The 18229-nt window shown below is 43.1% G+C and overlaps 1 protein-coding gene across 1 annotated transcript in view; it reads right to left on the bottom strand.

The window, feature by feature from the left end:
- The window catches only part of SPON1 (spondin 1), a 181880-nt gene extending 171024 nt beyond the window's left edge, over positions 1 to 10856 (bottom strand). Inside the window, exons 1-2 of the mRNA XM_053946422.1 lie at positions 10483 to 10856; positions 3954 to 4060 (exon numbers count right to left, since the gene is read on the bottom strand). Of these exons, the coding sequence (XP_053802397.1) occupies positions 3954 to 4060; positions 10483 to 10705 (330 nt within the window). The 5' untranslated portion in view covers positions 10706 to 10856. The remainder of the gene's footprint in view (positions 1 to 3953; positions 4061 to 10482) is intronic.
- Positions 10857 to 18229: the final 7373 nt, after the last annotated feature.

An 18229-nucleotide genomic window follows, 5' to 3' on the forward strand; every position in this document is an offset into this window, starting at 1 on the left:
TATATAAATAAATATATATATGTGCCTAATGTATAATTATAAAAATATATATTTCTATTATATATTTTATATAATATTTCGTTAATATCTCTAATTATTATTTTAATTTTTAAAATATTTTAAATATATTTTATTGAGTGTTTAATTATCAGGTATGTTCACAAATAGTACTATCTTTTGGAGGAATGAATGGCATGTTGAAGGACAGGACTGGAGTCCATAACTTCCTTGATAAATTGGATGAAGTTCTACAGTAAAATAATAAAAAAAAAAAAAAAGAATAAAAAACCACAGAATGAGAAGATCCTTCCTGAACACCAGGGACTCCAAATCTGTGCCACTCTAGGGATTATTGCATCCAAATTCTATGGTTTTATTCTGAGAGTCCAGATCAACTCCTGTGTACAATTCTGAGGAACGTGAGACTGGAATCTCGACTGCAGAAAAAGAAGCACAGCTGGAAGGGGATGGCCCACAATGAAAATATGAAACTTTGAATAATGAACACGTAGATTGTGGTTGGAGTTGGAGGGAGAATAAAAGAAACTTCCAACTGCCTTCTTCATAATGTATCAAGAAAATTCTTAATTTAGGAAGACAATTTCTTAAGAGCGCAATTTAACCACTATTAGTGAAGGCTCAGTTTGGATGTTAGTAAAATATCCTTAAATTTTCTATTAAATATATTATATTGAAGTGTTTAAACTTGGAGAGATTGTTCTTCTTGTTGAAAACTTCAGAACAGGTTGACAAAACACCCACCAAAAATTTCCTTGGAATATTTATCCTTCCTCAGAGAACAAGGAAGGTGGATGAGATGAGGTTCAGCGCTACATTTCTAATATTGTACATTATTTATCAGACCGAATCTATTACATTGCATGCATATGTTGATTCAAATGGCCTGCACAGACACTCTCCTGCAGTCAGCCAGTGGTGATTGCTGCCCTGGGGTTTAATTTGCCTTCCAAACGATTTGCAGACTGTTGCTAAACATTACAGTAGAGAAGGATCAGCAGTCTGCATGACAGGAGCTGGGAATGGGTTGTGTAAAAAGCCCAACGAGACAGATACCCAAAGCTGTCACTGAGCTCTACAATTACTAGTGGCATAAGGAAGAGCCCTATTCTATATCCCCAAATTTCTATGGCTGAGTTTGTCATCATGGGTTCCCCAGCCATATTTAACTTAGCTATTTAACATGTGTTTTTGGGAGACAAAGTGATTTATTTTAAGGCTGGATTGTGTCCTATGTGCACTACGAGGACAAAAAACCAAGGAAGTTTGACTACATTGAGTAAACAAACAATAAAATCAGATTTTAAAGTCTCAGTTGTCTCAGAGGAGAACAGATTTAGGATGGTGGAGTCCACACCACACATCTGTAGAGCTCTCAAGCATAGGGGTAACCAGAAAGTGTACAGAAAAAAATACCTGCCCAACCAAGAATTTCAACAGCTGTGCTGTTTCTAGGATCACAACCCTGCAGCTTGATGATTAATGAGGACTGACTGTACCTGGCGACCTGCAGAGTCACACAGGAGCAAATGAGCCATGAGGAGGTTACAGCAGCTGCTTACAAATGGGCTGCAGCACTCCCCCTGCTCCAGCCGGACTGTGACCCCTGAGAAGAGTGCTTTCCCCTCCTAGGTGTACCACATCCATGCCAAAATCTCCATGTTAGCCCTTCTTTACCACCACATGCTCCTTTACAGAGCTTCGAGGCACTGCCCTGCTGGTCAGGCTGACGCCAGGGCTCTGGCCCTGAGTGAGCACAGAGTGCAGTCAGGTGTTCTCCAAGAAACCTCTAGTAACCCACACTTCACAGCTTGAGGCATGCAAATCAAATGTTTTATGGTCTGTAAGTCATGGAAGGAAAGTCCGATTTGGAAATCAAATGTTTTATGGTCTGTAAGTCGTGGAAGGAAAGTCCAATTTGGTCAGCTCCCCTTTCATCCCATTCCTTGGATGTTTTCTAATGCCAATGAAGCACTTGTTCATGCAGGGCTTTGTTTTGACCAGGCTCTGAACAGTGGGTGTGTCTCCTCACGGAGGTAGAGGTGTAATCCAAAAGCAGCATTTCGTCTCATGCCACTGTTGAGGAATTTTCCCCGAGTTCTGCTGCACTGTGTGAATCTCTGAATGACATATGCTCCATCTGAACACGGGGAAAACAGAACTGCGAGTGGCATCCACGTTACTGTACACACACAGCTTTTCCTTACTCTGCACAGCTGTTCAGCCACCCTTGGCATCTTCACTTTCTAATAAAAACACAGTGCAAACACTTGAAACAAACATCTTTTTTCTCCTGGTTGCTACCACCCAGCCATGGTACAAGGGATGTCTGTATTTACCACTGCAAGCATTCTTTGAATTCTTAAGTGAGAATCTTACATCTGTATCCACGGAGGCAGAACAGGCAGACACCATCTGAATAAACTTCAGGGAGTTGTGCTAACGTGGGATGAGCATGGTGGGTACTGTTTAAACCACAGGTACACAAATTTAGTTATGGATAACCTTTGAAACTCCCACCTGCCCATAAGAACACCGAGTTCAGATTGCAACCCATACAATGCACTTAATTAAACAATCTTCCCTCAGCTGAGATCCACTGGGCTTTTTTGTTTTAATCCATCTATATAGAATTTCCATTTGCTTCCCACTCTGCTGACTTCAAAATGCCTCTGAACTTCAGCAAAGCTTAGTGAGTTTCTCATTGTGGATTAGAAATAAAGACAAAGCTCAGGCCAAATTTTTCCCATTAGCTACAGCCACAGAGATACTAACAACTGAAGTGAAGGAATTAATGGTGACAAACTATTTTTAAAATAGATGAAGCATCACTATTTCTATTTCTTAGCAGTAGCTGATCCTTCAATATTAGCTTATTTTTTTAAAATCCAACCTAATTAAAAGTACATATTAAAAAGATTTCTCCCATATAGGAATTTGATTCATTTTAAGGAAGATGGAGCTATTCCAACCTCAAAGAAGTTCTCACTTATTCTAGATTTTCTTACAAAATGTATGAAAACCAGACAGAGGCCTCCAAGCAAACTCAGTAAGAAAACTGGGCAATTAGTTATTGAGTTTGCACATCATATTTGCTATATACAAAAATATAGAAGAAATATAGAAGATATGTTAATTTCTGTCTCCTTGCAGATCATCAAAATTGAAATTTGAGTATTTCCCTTGAAAACCTTGAAACCCAATGCAGGTGATATGTTCACCAAGAAATCACAATTAAAATTACTGTCAATATTATTACACATCCTGTAAATTGTAATCAATACAATTCAATGCCTCATGTGAGAATCAAACCTACATACATCATTTCTACCTTCTTCCATAAATTTTATATATACACCCTCAGTTTACAGAATTCCCTGCGTGGAGTAGCTGAAAATACCAGTTTGTGAATCATCCTTCTGGATTCTAATCCTTTTAATAACAAGCATTTCATCCCACTGAATGTGTTCATTAAGTAAAGTACTACTGAGCATAAATAAAACAGCAGAATCTAATTTATGAATGATAAAACAGTCATTACAGCCATGGTAAACACTTCTCAGAGTCATATTCTACTTCTCAGTGGACAAAAATATCAAGGCAGAGAAACACAAAAACCAGAATATGAATAGAACAATTTCGATAATCACTTTGGATAAAAGGTTCAGGTGTCCTAGGCTCCAGTTCAAATAACTGATGCTCATTTTTAACTGCAGGAATGAGGGAAGGCAAGCTGCAGTCCAGGTACAGGAGCCTTGACTCCTTGAACACGTACGGAATAGAAAGCGCGCTACGTGTCCTCATGTCAACACCCACAAACATTTATGCTTACCAAAACACAGTCTGCACTCTGCTGTGCCTATAACATCTCCCTTTGAGCCAGGAAAACAGTAAAGAAGACTGCAGAGGGTGCAGCTCAGGGAAAGTTCTCTCACCTGGAAAGATCCTGCATGGTCTTCTTCTTTGTCGCCTTCTTTTCCTTCCTTGAGGGCGATCAAGGTGAACCCTCGAAAGTAGGCAGGAGTGGCAGCAGAAAGTGTCACTGGGGTGTGATGAACAGAGAAATAGCAAAAACAAACCATTAGCTGTGAAATCAGCCACCTGCATATCATTTCACAGCTTGAAAGGTGTGTGTTCTGAGCTGGCATTAGCCAAAGTTAGAGCACTGACAACAGGGAGCCAAGCCAGCCAGAATACAAAATGTTCAGTCCAAGTTCCCACATAAACTGAGACACACTGGCTTGAAATGCCTCAGCTTTTTCTTTTTTCTTCCCCCCCCACCCCCTTTTTGTTTTTAAAACCAGATTGATAATCTGCTGAGATCTACAGGAGGATTGTTTTGGTGGTGGTTTGGGGCTGGGGACACATGTGCAAGGGGGTTTTCTGTTTGTTTGGGGGGGTGAGGGGGGTTAAATGTAAAGGAGCATCCCTAAATATTTGACTTTTTTGTCCAGTTCTGAGCACAGACAAAGTATTTTAGTGCACAGAAAGTCTCTCTGTCTGTAATGCCAGATGACCACATTGCCTGCTCCAGCTCAGCTACACTCAACACAGCACTCCAGCTTCTGGAAATGGGGGATCTCAAAATATCCTTCCTCTGCTTCATCCTCGGGGCAAAACAGGACACAAAATTAAACTCCTGGCTGAAGCTGACCCCTAAAGGTTGTGCTGCCAGCTCTGATTGCCAAACCAATCCCATACACCCTTCTTCACACACCTGTCCTGAGCAGGAAGGCAGCACTGGACCCACCAGCAGAGCACAGGTAATGTGATGCTGACTAATCTGATTTTACCACGCTCAGCAGCAGGATGAAATCCCTGGTTTGATGCCAGTGCAAGACAGCTTTGTGTGATGTGTCTGTTCACCACCCAGCTACACCTGAGTTCACAGAATTATGGGATATTCTGGGTTGGAAGGGACCCACGAGGATCATCAAGTCCAGCTCTGAAGTGAATGGCCCCTACAAGGACTGAAGCCACATTTTTAGCACCAGGCTCTAACCAGCTGAAATAATCTCAGGGTCTCGTCAGCTGAGGCTCTTTTGAACACTATCAGAAGGAGAGAATGAGGCAGAAAGTTGAGGCAGGGCTTTTGAAATTACCAAACTCTTTTCAACAACTTAAAGAAATCCTTTCCTGAAACAGGGGTAAAATTTAGGGAAAAAAAAAAAAGTAATTCTAGAATTAAACTAAAAGAGAGAGAAAACTTAATGTTTTAAGTAGCTTTTACTTTAAATATAATGCAAACAGAGTCACTCGTAGTACTTTATTGTCACACTCTCCAACCCTGACAGGCACAATAAAAACTGAAGACCACCCACAGTTTTCAGAGCAAACTACAACTACCAAGGCTGCTCCATAGAAGAGTATCCACAAGAGACTCCCTCTCACACAAATAGGCTGCAAGGGGTTGAATCACACTGCTAAAAATTACAGATTGCCCCTAAAAGATATGGATTTCAAAATATGCCCCGGAGTTCATTTGGAACATATGGAGAGCTCTTTGATCTAGAAATTCAGTAGCAGAAAAATATAAAATAGGCTATTTGAAAATATCTAGCATTATTCAGCTGTACTGGGGTCTAAAACAGTGCTTGTACAAATACCTAACTTTTCTGACTCTATGTGGAATAAAAAACAAGGATTGAAGAAATTTATTTCAATTTTCAAACTTTTGTGTAAGTGCCATGCTTTGACCTATAAACCTGCAAACACCTGTACAAATCTGGGGAAGTGATGGGCACAATAGCAAGTCCCCCAGCTCTCAAGATTTTCAACACACTTTTCATTCCATGGAATGTTAGGATGAGCTTAAATGTCGCGATTTTGGGGGAGAAAGAAAATTTCACATATTATATTCCAAACTGGGACAGCAACATAATATGATTAAAATTTCTGCTTACTTTACAATGTATTGCTCCAATTCATTATTTCATTTTCTGCCCAATAATTAGCATGACTAGTCCAGTTTTACAAAGTTCTGCAGCTCTGGCTAAATGAAAACCCACAGGCAGCCTCTCAGTTGCAGTAACTGAGAACAGCACAATGCTCAACAGAGATGAGCACATTACTCCTGCTTGAACAGTGATTCTTAGAAATTAACTGCCATAAAGGCCTTTTACATGCAACAAAATTTTTCCATATCATACGCAATTAAGGACTCTGAATCACTGTGAGTTAAAGGTTACACCAGAAATACTCACATATGTGTGCAAGCAAGCAGAGAATCCAGCTGTGGGTTGACTCAACAGTTTTCATTTTCCTCACAAAGTTACAAACAGTTTTCAAAATTCCAAACCCCTACCTATAAAACAGAGAAGATCTTAGACACTACAGAAAAATCAGGAGAAAGGAAGGCAGTTCCAGAGCCTGACTCATAGTTTTTGAATGCCTGGGGTTAGCAGTACCCCTGCTGCGGTTGCAGTCATTTTAACCCCGAAGAAATCCGAGGGGAGGGGATGCTTCCTCCCCCAGCCTGCGCTGCTCACTCAGCAGCCTCATCCAGGCAGCTGCGCTCTCCGCTGGGCTCGGGGAACTCACCCAGCCCAAAAGCCGAACAAACCAAGCCCAGCCCGAGGGTTCAGCCGGGTCCATCCCTGCGCGGCTGCTCCGCAGCGCGGCGGGCACCGGGAGGGCACGGAGCCGCCCGAGCGGAGCAGGCTCCTGGGGATTTAGGGTCCGTGCTTTGGGATTTATTTACACGTTCAGGGATGTGTGCTTCGGTAGCCCAGAGCTGGGCCAGAACGCCGGGGAACACCTGAGCTGGGAAGGTTTCTGTCAGTGCTCGGAGCCATGCGTGTGCTCAGCGCGCACCGCAGCACGAGGGTTTTGTCCCAAATCCGGAGCTTGTCCTGGGGTCTCTGCCTCTGGGCTGGGTGTTCCAGCCCGGCAGAGGCTCGCCCTGCACGGGCAGCGCTGGGAAGCTGTCAGACCACATCTGTTTTTCACAAGGGAGCGGCTCTTTGTTGCATAAGAGCCGAGAGTTCTTGGGCTAAACTCTGCCATTTTAAACAACAGCTGTGTCCTGCTCACACCGCCTTCACACTAATTAACTTTCACTGAATGATATAAACTTCCTGCAAGGATCACTTAAATCTCAGCGCAAGCCCCAGAGTTAAGGATTTCACTTTAAAGGGAAGATTACATATCAGCAGTTACTTTTGTCTGCTTCCATCCCTCTGGCAAACCTCTAATTACTTTACAAGTTGCACTTTGGCACACGCCTTCCACATGCTCCTCTTTCCCCAGTGTCCCAGGCTGAAGGTGGGGTGATCAAAGCAGTTGCTGCTTTGGTTTCAGGCAGAAAACCTGACTATTCTCACCCTACACAACTGCACATCCTGTGTTGTACATTGCACAAGTTCCGACAAACACACGTTCCAAATTTCACCCGTATTCTGTGAAACGTGGGAATGGCTGATGTAGTTACGGAATGAGTGCTTGTTTGAAAAGTGTTTGCACATTGAGGGGGGAAGAAGGAAATGAAAAGAAAAAGCCTCAACATTGCTTAGAACAGAAGTCCCCCAAGCAAAGCAATGAAGCACAACGCCTTAAATGAGCCTTTCCTCAAAAACTGATAAAGTGAACTGACCTACAAGTGGAAATTCCATTAAAACCAGAAACAGCATCCACACAGAAGGTGTATGTAAGGATTACAACTAGTCTAGTATTCCTTTTCTTCTTCAGAAGCATAACTTGATGATATCATAGCAGAAAGCATGTCTACTGCATGTTAGCGTGTGGAATGGGCACACTCACTGCCTTTTTGTAGAAGCAAGTTTATTTGCATTTTAATGGCATGAAACTTACCTCATTTTTTCGTGGAAATCTCATGCAATCATTAATCTAACTCTACAATCAATACAGCCAGGACTGAGTATTTTCAAGGATCATTACCCAGTAGCACCATCCAAACTTCAGGCTCATTTGTGCCTCTGAACGCAGTGAGAACTCTGCCCTTCAGTGGAAGTGAGAGCAGCTCCATCAAGGTCGAAGGAACCCAGCAGGGAGGAGAGGGCCTTGACCCTAGGATGGAGTGCCCACAAACCTGGTCCTACAGGGAGACATTTTTAATTTGTTTGACAGAAGAACGTGCTCTTACTTACTGCTGCCAGGCACAGGAGGAGAATACCCACCCAGAGAAGTTATTCAGTGCCCAGGGCCGCTGTTTTCTGTCACAGCTCCAGAGGTGGAAAACCCAGACCTCACAGCTCCTTACACACAGATCCCCCCAGGGTTCCCCCTCAGGGCAAATGGCTTCTGATTGATCTAAAGGTGAATAACTGCAGGGGAGCCATAAAAACTCCCCCAAACAGCAGCTGTGAATGGTGGTCTCCTGATTCCCACACTGCAAGAGTGCTGAGATTCTTCCTTCTTGAGTGTCTGATGTGTCACATCGACTGATGGCATGAAGATAAATGGATGTCCCTGCACTGAGGCTTTTGTGGAGCACATTTGCATGTGCAGATAATTCCTGTGTTATCCACCTTGAAAATACCAGTTTATTCCAAGAGCCCACTAGGGAATGTGCCAAGGATCCAGATGCATCAATTCAGGCAGGGGCCATGGAAACAGGAATATCTGGCTCCAGTGCTAAGGAGGTTGTGCAAGTCTTCTGCCATGTTGCATATAATTTGCAGGTAAATAAATACAAACAAAGAAAACCCCACAGACTGGTCATGATATCTCTTTTTTTTTTTATAATTTGTTGGATTTTCCATCATTTGCATAAAACAGGAATAAAGTTCCAGTTGGACTGTAGAAATGGCTTTGAAAGCAAGCTCTCAGAACTTTCTGTATATTGTCAGTTGCTGTGTTTCAGCAACATTTATTTGTGTTCTTCCAAGCATTCAGGAATGTGTCCTTAAAGAACAAGCTACATACCCCAATGTGCCACCTGAATACTTCAGCCCTAAGGATGAGAAATGTAGGCACATATTCTGTTCTACATTTTAACTTTTTACTATTAGCTGTAATTTTCTCACTTCCAAGCAGCTATAATAGCCTAATGTGATTTTATTAATTGAGTTCCTAATGCCAAGACCTAATATCTCCAGAAAATTAGTTCTGCTAATTCATCTGGGAGTTTCTTTCTTCCTACATTTCTATGCAATAGAAACTTCTTTGGTAGATGACTGGAAGTGTCCAGTAACGTTTTCACAGAAGTGAATTCCAAAACTTTTAAAAAACGTTCGCATTTGTCACTATCACAAAACTTGGCACATCTTTGTCCTGCTTAGTAGATGTATCAAGCTGACATGCCACATGAAATCTTTCAGACTAATCCTAACGTCTGGAACAGCTACCCATCTTGTGAGTGATGTGCATTTCCTCACATCATGTTAAAAAAAAAGAATTTTGGGGGAAAAATCAAATCAATAGCATGCAAAGTTACAGATGGGTGCTCAAAACGGGTGAACCACTGCTGCAGATGTACATCTCAGCCTTTGAAGAAACACAATGATTATGCTAAATGCACACTTTTTTCTCCCTATATATACTAAGATTCCCATGTTCATGCAATGGGAAAGCATTGCTCTTTACCCTGGATCTAAGAAACACTTAGAAGAATCTCCTAATATCTTTTTTTCCCTAAAAGTATGTTAATTATGGTACCTAAAAATGTCCAAGTTCTTTTTAAAGTGCTTTTAAAATTCAAGAGTAACAGTACATTCCAAGAAGGTTTATTTCTGAAGGCATTACACAGTGAGGCAGAAAAAGTGACCAAAACCTGTCTTTGCCTATTAATTAGTAAAATACACCCAAATGTGCTTTGGAAGTTCATTCCAAGGACTGTATGTGACATACTCAAGGAAGAACGAATGCCTCCATCTCTTATTTACAGTGGTCTTTAGCACTGTCTCTGCCTCTTTCCTGTTTGAACCATCTGTTCATTTGCCAAAAAAAAAAAAGAAATCTCAGGGGTGGGATAAACGTAAGTGGAAAATGTGGGGAATTGGCAGTATGCTGCATCATGTTTGCCCATATGCTAACTCATTATATTAGCATTTCATATTTCAGGGCAAGAACCATTAGCTCCGAGCTTCCTCTCCTTCCTGCTGAATGTTAAAGCTTCTCCCATGCACTGGGTTGTATTTAAAGGGATAGGAAGAAATCCCACAGAAGCGGCTAAACGGGGGAAGAGTGTGCTTTGCATCCCTGCAACTTGTGATCTTGTGCGAGCGCTGAGCCTGTAGAGAGGGTTCGTAAAGGAAAGGAAATTCCTCTTAATGAGGAATGCTTGGGAGTAAAGTGATACACTGAAACCCAACTCCTCTCACTTGCCATGGAAGCATCCCCAATAAAGTAATGCGTGGGGGTGCATTACCCTGCCTCAACCCACACAGTTACACACGCACACGCCAAGAGGGATCCGGAGATGACAGGCAGAGACACGCTACAGCTCCAGAGCCACTGATCCTCACCATTATCGCTAGCAGGGGATGCAGAGGATGTCCAACTTACCCCGGTAACTGTTTCCAGGCTTGTAAAATTCTGGATCGCCCTCCACCCTGAGGCTGAATTCATTGTACCCTTCCCTCCTGGTGCCTTGGGCTCGCAGGATCCGACTGCAATATCCCTCGGATTTCGCGGCTTTCTCCAAGGTTTCGTCAGGAAAACCCTTCGCCACCAAGGGGAAAGTCAGCGCCAGGAGCCGCAGGGCCAGCGGCTGCAGATGCGCTCCCATCCTCGGCTCTCCGCACAACTTTTGGGGGCCGGGGCGGCGCTGGGAGCGGGCCGGGGGGCACGGGGGGCACGGCGGGGCTGGGCAGGCAGGCAGGGCACGGCAGGACGGGCTGAGCGCTCCCGGGCAGCCCCAGCCGGCAGCGGCCCCCAGCGTGAGGCTGCCAGGTCGGATCGGAGGGACCGGCTCGGCTGCTGGCGGCGAGAGGGAGGGGAAAAAGCAGGGAGGGGGCACGGAGGGAGGGGACGGCGGAGAGGGGAGGGCAGGAGGGAGGGAGGGAAGTCTGATCTTTCCCAGATCCCGAAGTGAAGTGCTGTTTTGTTTCAGAGCGTGTGATTAGCAGCTCGGTAGTGTTTGCTTAGGCGAGCTGAATTCACGGGGTTCGGTGAAAGAGCGGGGCAAGGGGACGCTGCTGTCTCCCAGGCACCCAGCGCAGAGCTGAGCCCACAGACCTGAAATGAATCCCCCGGCATTCCTGCCAAAGTCTGTAGTTACTGTAGGGATAGCAAGGCTCAAAGAATTTCCCCACAACCCTCCCGTCTCCCTGCGAGGCAGCAGACATGATAAACATCACCAGCCAAAGAGCGCGGACGGACCGAGCCAGCCCTCGCCCGCCGCACGCCGGAGCAGCGAGGAGCATCGGCTGCGGCTCCTCGGGTACCACGGAGGGGAGAGAGGCACGCTGAGAGATGCGGGGAGGTGGCTGTGCCACAGACACGAGGTCCCTCTCCACGCCAGCCTGCCACAGAGCACATCGGGCTGTGCGAGTGGCTCGCCTCAGGGAAGCGTGGGAGGTCTGCTCCAGCACTCGGGAAAATCCCGGCAGATGCAAGCAGCAGAGAGCAGGGCTCATTATTTTGCCTTTACACAAGGCACGCTGAGGCGCAACGACGCTGAGTGACTTATCTAAATCCACAAAAGAAGATTACAACGGTGGGAAAAAAAAAAAAGAAAGTGAACCTAGACCTCCGGGGTCCCTAACTCCAGGGTTTTGATCCTAAGATGCTCTTCTTCTCTCTCTCTCTCTCTCTCCCTCCCTCCACTGCTTTGTAAGTGGAGGAGAAAGCAGGAAAGGTCTTCGAGCAGGACCTGAATGCTTTCAGGATGACAGATGCACAAGAGGGCACAAATCCCTTTCTAACCCCTTTCTCCAGGATAGGACTGCAGCAGATGGATGAATACAACTGCATTTGTGCACAACTTCCAGGAAGTATGAGAAACAGCAAGCAGTTTGGAGTCCTCCTGGACCCTACTATGGCATTTGTTAGCATCAGTTTTGCAAATTTCTGGTTTCCAAACTTACCTTTGGAAGATGATTTGCAACAACCTCACGTTGTGTGTCAAATAAAGGTGTTTATTTAGGTGTCTGTGAGGATGCAGGACCTTTATTTTCTGAAAGATTACTTGCCAAGAGCTTTGCCACTGTAAGCTGTAACTGTTTATATTTCAGTCTCTGTTACATGCTTATAAAGAACGCAAACTGTCACAGACTCAAATTCTTCATTCCCTAAAGATTACATTAACAAAGATGGGATTGGTTGGGTGAGATTTTAGCTTTTGCTGCAAACTCAGAGCTACTGGCAATGTCCCTCCACGTCTGTGAAGAGGTGGCAGTCAAGCTCTGGTACCAGACTGAGTGGTAAAATCCCATTTGTGAGGACATGCCTGCTTAGCCACCTGCTACAGTGGCTGGGGCTGACTGCAGAGACTTCCACTGCTGAGGAAAGAGTTTGATTAGGGAAGGAGAAGAGGTCTCTGCAGCACAAGATGCTTTTTCTGATCCTCTCATCCTGCTGGAGGAAGGAGAATGAGTGATCCTGACTTTCCAGGGCAATACACCAGGTTCCATTCAGTCTGCTCCCTCCACTGTTTGACTCCCACCCAACCTGCCAGTACAAGGGCAAGTCAATCCATCGTCTTTAAGGCAACAATATTCAGCCTGTTTTTGCTACTGAAGCCTTGAGTTGGCACAGGTATGCAGAATATTTAGTTTCATGCTTCCAAAGACCCATGTTCATGTGGGTAATTAAGTGACTACAGTTCAGCAATGTCGTAAACCCTTGGGTCTCATTTGACCATGATCTTCACCTCATTCATTTATGAGAACAAGCTTTGCTTTATGTGGGTTCTTCAGCCAAAGATGCCTGTGAATTTGATTAATTTGATATTTGACTTCTCATTTCTTTTGCTGAGATTGATTGAAAAGCAATTACCTGACTAAAGCATTCCTGACAGGAACTGCACAGGCTTCTGCACAATCCACCTTTGTTTTGAGCCAGTGTTGTGTACTAACTCAACACTCCTCAAAGTGTTTTTAGCCCTTTTCAGATTTTTGGGGGTTTTATATGGTAAATAATTCACCAGCATCTATTGACTCCTAGCTTCCAGTAGATTTTATGTCTCTTAGTTTTTAATTCCTGAAATGGCCTGGCCTGTTGCTTCTGGTACTTTTTTGTTCAAAAGCATTGTAAACTTTCCTAGAAAGGCCTTGCTAAAAGTGAATGCCACAGTGTCTTGCTAAAAGTGAATGCTTCAACTTAGCAGCTGATATAGACAAATTAACCTGCACTGCCTACAGCCATGAAATGAGTAATTTGTTGTAGAGACAGTTTAGAGCATGGGCAATGTCATTAAGCATGGGCATCCTCGGGGTTTTCTATTTGTTCTACTAATTAGTGTGTGTTTGCCTAAAGCATCCAGCGTGCTGTATCAGTCAGAGATGCATGCAGGCTGATGAGCCCAACCATCCATGGCAAATTTAACAGAGGAAGCCTCGCATCTGGGGGACTGCGGCGCTGCTTTCCTTTGTGCACTCTCTAGGATGAATAAAGTTGCTGTCCATGACTATTAGGCATAACAATCATTACTGGGATAATATTGCATCTGATGGAGCTGTAATGGTTGGAGGAGACTGTCTCTCCCCTCCCCCTCGCCTCCTCAGAGTGGGCTTTGCTAACAAACAAAAATCATTCCACAGTGCCAGCAGTCTTTCTCACTTTTTGCCTCCCCTGTAAAGGAGCCTGTTTTTTTTCAAGTGCCATTTTAGAAGACTGCACTAACTAGTGTAGAATACCCCTGCACTGACTGGAAGATATGATAGGGGGCATTTAATAGTTGTTTTTTTTTTTTTTTTTCCTTCTGCTTCTATGATTTCAATTAGTTGTTTTGAATTGTCTACAAAGCAACAATGTGCAATGCAATGCTTGGCTACACAACACCTGATTTTAGAGACCACAGACCTCAAATTAAACCAGTGCCTCTGGTAAACTGATATAAACTGATTACATGAATATTAGACCCCTAAAAAGAGCCAGCTCTCTGAGCAGAGGCCAAAAAAACCAGCCAAAATAACACATCAGGGTGGCAGGTGCCCTAAATCTCACAACCAGCAGGTGCTTGATAACTTCACAGGGCTGTAGCATTCACCTCCCTAACCCCAGGAGCTTTAGTATTTTCTGTAAATAAATACAGTAATAATAATTACAGGGGGATACATCTCTTTCATAAGATGGCAGGAATGTTACCCGCTCTTCCACAAGAGCTAATGATTAAAATATTCCTGTAGAATGTCAGAGACAAATGGGTTTCAGCTCCTTGCTTGGTTTGCAAGTCCTCAGATCCTCATTTCTCAGGAAGCTGCTCATTGTGAAAATTTAAATTTTCTCAAAGCACTCTCAGTCCCTCATAGAAATTGGAGACTTCTAAAGTTGAACTGATGCTGAAATGAAAGAAAGGAGATTGAGGGTGTTGTATCAGTTAGAATGGATTTTCTGGATAGAGATCCAGGGTGCCTTTTCCTTCTCCTCCTCAGACATTAATTGTATTGGGAACTGTATTGGGATCAAAAGCTCTCCAGAGGTTCAGGTGGTCACCTACCATCAAAAGTTTGCAGTAAGTGCATTCCAAATACCTCTGCCAAATTAGGAGATGTAAGTTGAGGAAAGTGACCAAAAGTGACTTTTAACTTTTCCTCGTGAGCAAGATATTCCCTTGCTCACAGGTGCCAGGGCAGAGGACGCTGCTGTTCAGGCAGAGGAGGAGAGCTCTGGATGACTGAGGAACAACGCTGCAACACAAAGTTTTTATCTGCAATAAAACCTTCCGTGACCAGGAGGGCGAGAAGGGCATCTGAGGATTGCACTTTCAAAGGTGCTTATCTCATTTTCAGACCTTTGTGTCTTACTATAGATTTGCTATTAGTCTCATTTGCATCTCTCTCCTTTCCCACTGCTCCAGCAGTCACAGTCAGTTTTTCTTAAACAAGACAGAAACTCCCTCTATTGATTTAGATGGAATAATAACCCTGTTGCTATTAAAATCCCCCTCTACCTACAGCAAGAACAAGGCTTTTCTCATACAGTTCATGCTGTCTGAAGCGTGTTTAGAAAGGCATCCAGAGATATCTGCTGTCCTATTAGACAAAGTAAAGAGCTTGGGAGACACTTTAAATGATTTCTTACTTCTCTGTAGCACTGTCCTCAGCTTCTTTTCTCTCAAGAATCCAAGCAGTGACAAGTAATGACAGTAAATGTTTGCAGAGGTCTGCTTGCCATTTACACCACTGTCAGTCAATACCATGTATCTCCAAAATTAAACTTCCCAGCAGCTCGTTATATTTGCCTGTTCAGTCATGCATGCCTTCTGCATATTTTCACACTGACAATGCAGAGAGTTTTCATTTCCAAGGCATTTTAAAGAAATATTTTGTCCCTGACACAGTGGGAATAGCATCATGCTTATTACTGGAGGGACACTGCAGTGCTGAGAGAAACAGAGGCAGAGAGAGCAGCTCTGTTCAGGTTCCTCCTGGGCTTAACTGGGGCAAAACCTCAATGAAGCTGGAAAACTGTGGGACAAAACACATGTTTTGAAATAGCACAGAGGCTGCAAAAGATCTAGGAAAGTCTATCCAGCACTCTGGGTAACAAAGGCAGAATGTGATTTAAACTAAGGCTGCTCTTAAATGGATTTTTCAAGCTCAGCAGTTGACAGAAGCTTATCTTCCACACACAGTCTATTTTGGGGAGGAGGTTTGCTAAGGAAAGACCCAGGCTTCTTGGAACACTTAACTCAGGGTTTCTTCCAATATCAGAAAGTAAATATGTTCTTAAAAAATCTCTCCCTTTATCCCACACAGCTACTCGAGATCTATCTTGGGAATCCCTGAAAACTCCCAGGAGCAGAATAAACAACTGGTTCCTCCAAGTATGAGCTTCATTTACCCCTAAGAAAATTCCCTGCTGCAAACCTGGAGCACCAGCCATTTCTAGGTCACATCCCCTCCAATTACACCCAACTTTCTCCCTCAGCAGCCTCTGCCTTTAGAAACTTCCCAGTTTCCATGGACAGGGCAGAAAAAACCATAAAACCTGCCCCCAGAATTTCATCTCTGCTCCTTCCAACTAAGCCACACAATAACTCTGCAGGCGTTTGTGTTAATTTGAAACCTCAATACCAACCTAAAATTCAGCATCTTGGTAATTTATTGAATCACCTGTCACTGATTTTACATGATTGCATGTTCTTCTGTATCTGCCTTGACCCCAGTGCCTCTAACTTGGCTATATCTGGCTAAAACACTAATGAGCAATAACCAAACTGAATTCAGCTTTTTGGCACGTTCACTATTCAGAGTCAGCTGCTCAGCGTTTTCTTATCACCATATTTTCCTCCTTGAATTGCTCAACACCTGCAGATTGGTGTTGCTTTCACCTGTTCACCCTGTATTTGTATTTCTTCAAGACACGAGGTATGTGATAAAATTCCTATTTTTTCAGTAGCTGAGCTCTCAAAGTCAGAATATAAATGAAACTTTACATACAGAAGAAAATATTTTTTTACCAATTTTCAGGCTGGATGTTTTTCCAGGAAGAACATTAAAAAAACAGCTTACACTGTCTAAGAAAATAAATGGTTTATATCTAGACAAATAATTTATAAAAAGACACTGACCAAATTTTACACATGCCCATTATTTATTCATTCAAATCCATCCTCTTTTTCAAAAAGCGTGTTTATAGTGATATAGTAAGTAACTGAATCTTCAGTCAACTCTGTTAGAATAGTTCTTAATTAGACTGCAAATATGGAAAGAAAATGTACAGTAGCATATTCCACGAACACAACAGGCCCAAAAACACAAACAACATCATCTTCAGAGACCAAAAAAAACCCCAAAACCAAAACTAAATGGAAAAAAAAAAAAAAAAAACCACTACAGAAAGTAAAAACAACAAAAACTCACAGCCAAGCAGATAAGGGCAGGGTGAAAAATTAGTTGGGATTCCTGCCACTGACCATGAAAGCAAGACAGACAAAAACAAGAATAAATCATAAATACAAGGTGATGCCATCAGTGAACTCTGACACATTTGGGAAGAGGGGCTATGCTTCAAGCACTCTGGTATTTGCAGAATAGAATTGTCTCCCAAAGCAAGCTCTTTACAACAACCTCCTGCTAGGTGTTATAAATTTATTTAGCCCATGTTCTCCTGCTGTATTCAACAGGCATTCCTTTTAAAGGAAATATTTACTGTGCCATGCTAGAGCATTTGCATCTTCTTCCATCATTAGCTGGCAGGTTTATTTGAACCTCAGGCTGCCAAGTGCAGCACTCCTGTGGTTCAGGGACTGCTGACACTTCCCTTACAAGACCCATTGTCCCTGGGAATCTAAATCTGCTGCTTCTACCTCCAGCCCCGTGAAAATCTAAATATTTGGAAGTACAATGAATTCTAAAGGGGGAAGTGTTTGTTTGACACGAAATCCTACCAAGGAGAGAGCATGGCCAAGCTGAGAATGCAGGACCAAGAGGAGACTTGATTCCAGAATTCATCCTGTCACCACAGCTCTCTGTAGCTCAGTTCCTTATCAGACAGGGTAGCAGAAAATCTCCTCAGGTAAAAACATCACCTGAGAACAGACAAAACCTATTATTACTGCAATGGTTAAAGCTCTACAAGTATTAGAACGTGGTTTCAAAGCAGCTTTTGCACAATGAAATGCTTTTGGAAAGTTTTCTTTCAGTCTATTTGTGAAATTCAAATTATGCCAAGTATTGCTAGATATTCCTGTGGCTCACCAGGAGCTCAGATGAAGTGACTGCCCAGAGAATCCCTGCAGAGAGATTCTGCAGTTGGGGATATTGGGAAAAAACCCCAATAGTTCTCCAAGAAAGTTTCTTAAATCTCAGATTTCCAGCTCAAATACTAGAGGAGCTTTGGGAAATCTTCTGAAGATTTGCAGACCCATATTGTTTTTATATCAAAGGAAGTTTTGTGTCTGTAATTTAAAAAGGAATCTAAACCATCTGACAGCAAGTGGGTGAAATATACATATATGAAGACACTTCAAATATGGATATTCATATACATGGGGAAAAATTTATTGCACATTAAAAGCTCTCATCTCTTGCTTGGTAAAGAGATGGAAGATCAAATAGGCAAAGGTATGTTAACAATGTACTTCTTTTTGTGTTCTGTGGACATATTTTAATTGTCATCAGCACGCAAGGCTAAAATTGCAAGC

The sequence above is a fragment of the Vidua chalybeata genome, chromosome 6 (assembly GCF_026979565.1).
Source record: "Vidua chalybeata isolate OUT-0048 chromosome 6, bVidCha1 merged haplotype, whole genome shotgun sequence".
Taxonomy (NCBI): Eukaryota; Metazoa; Chordata; class Aves; order Passeriformes; family Viduidae; genus Vidua; species Vidua chalybeata.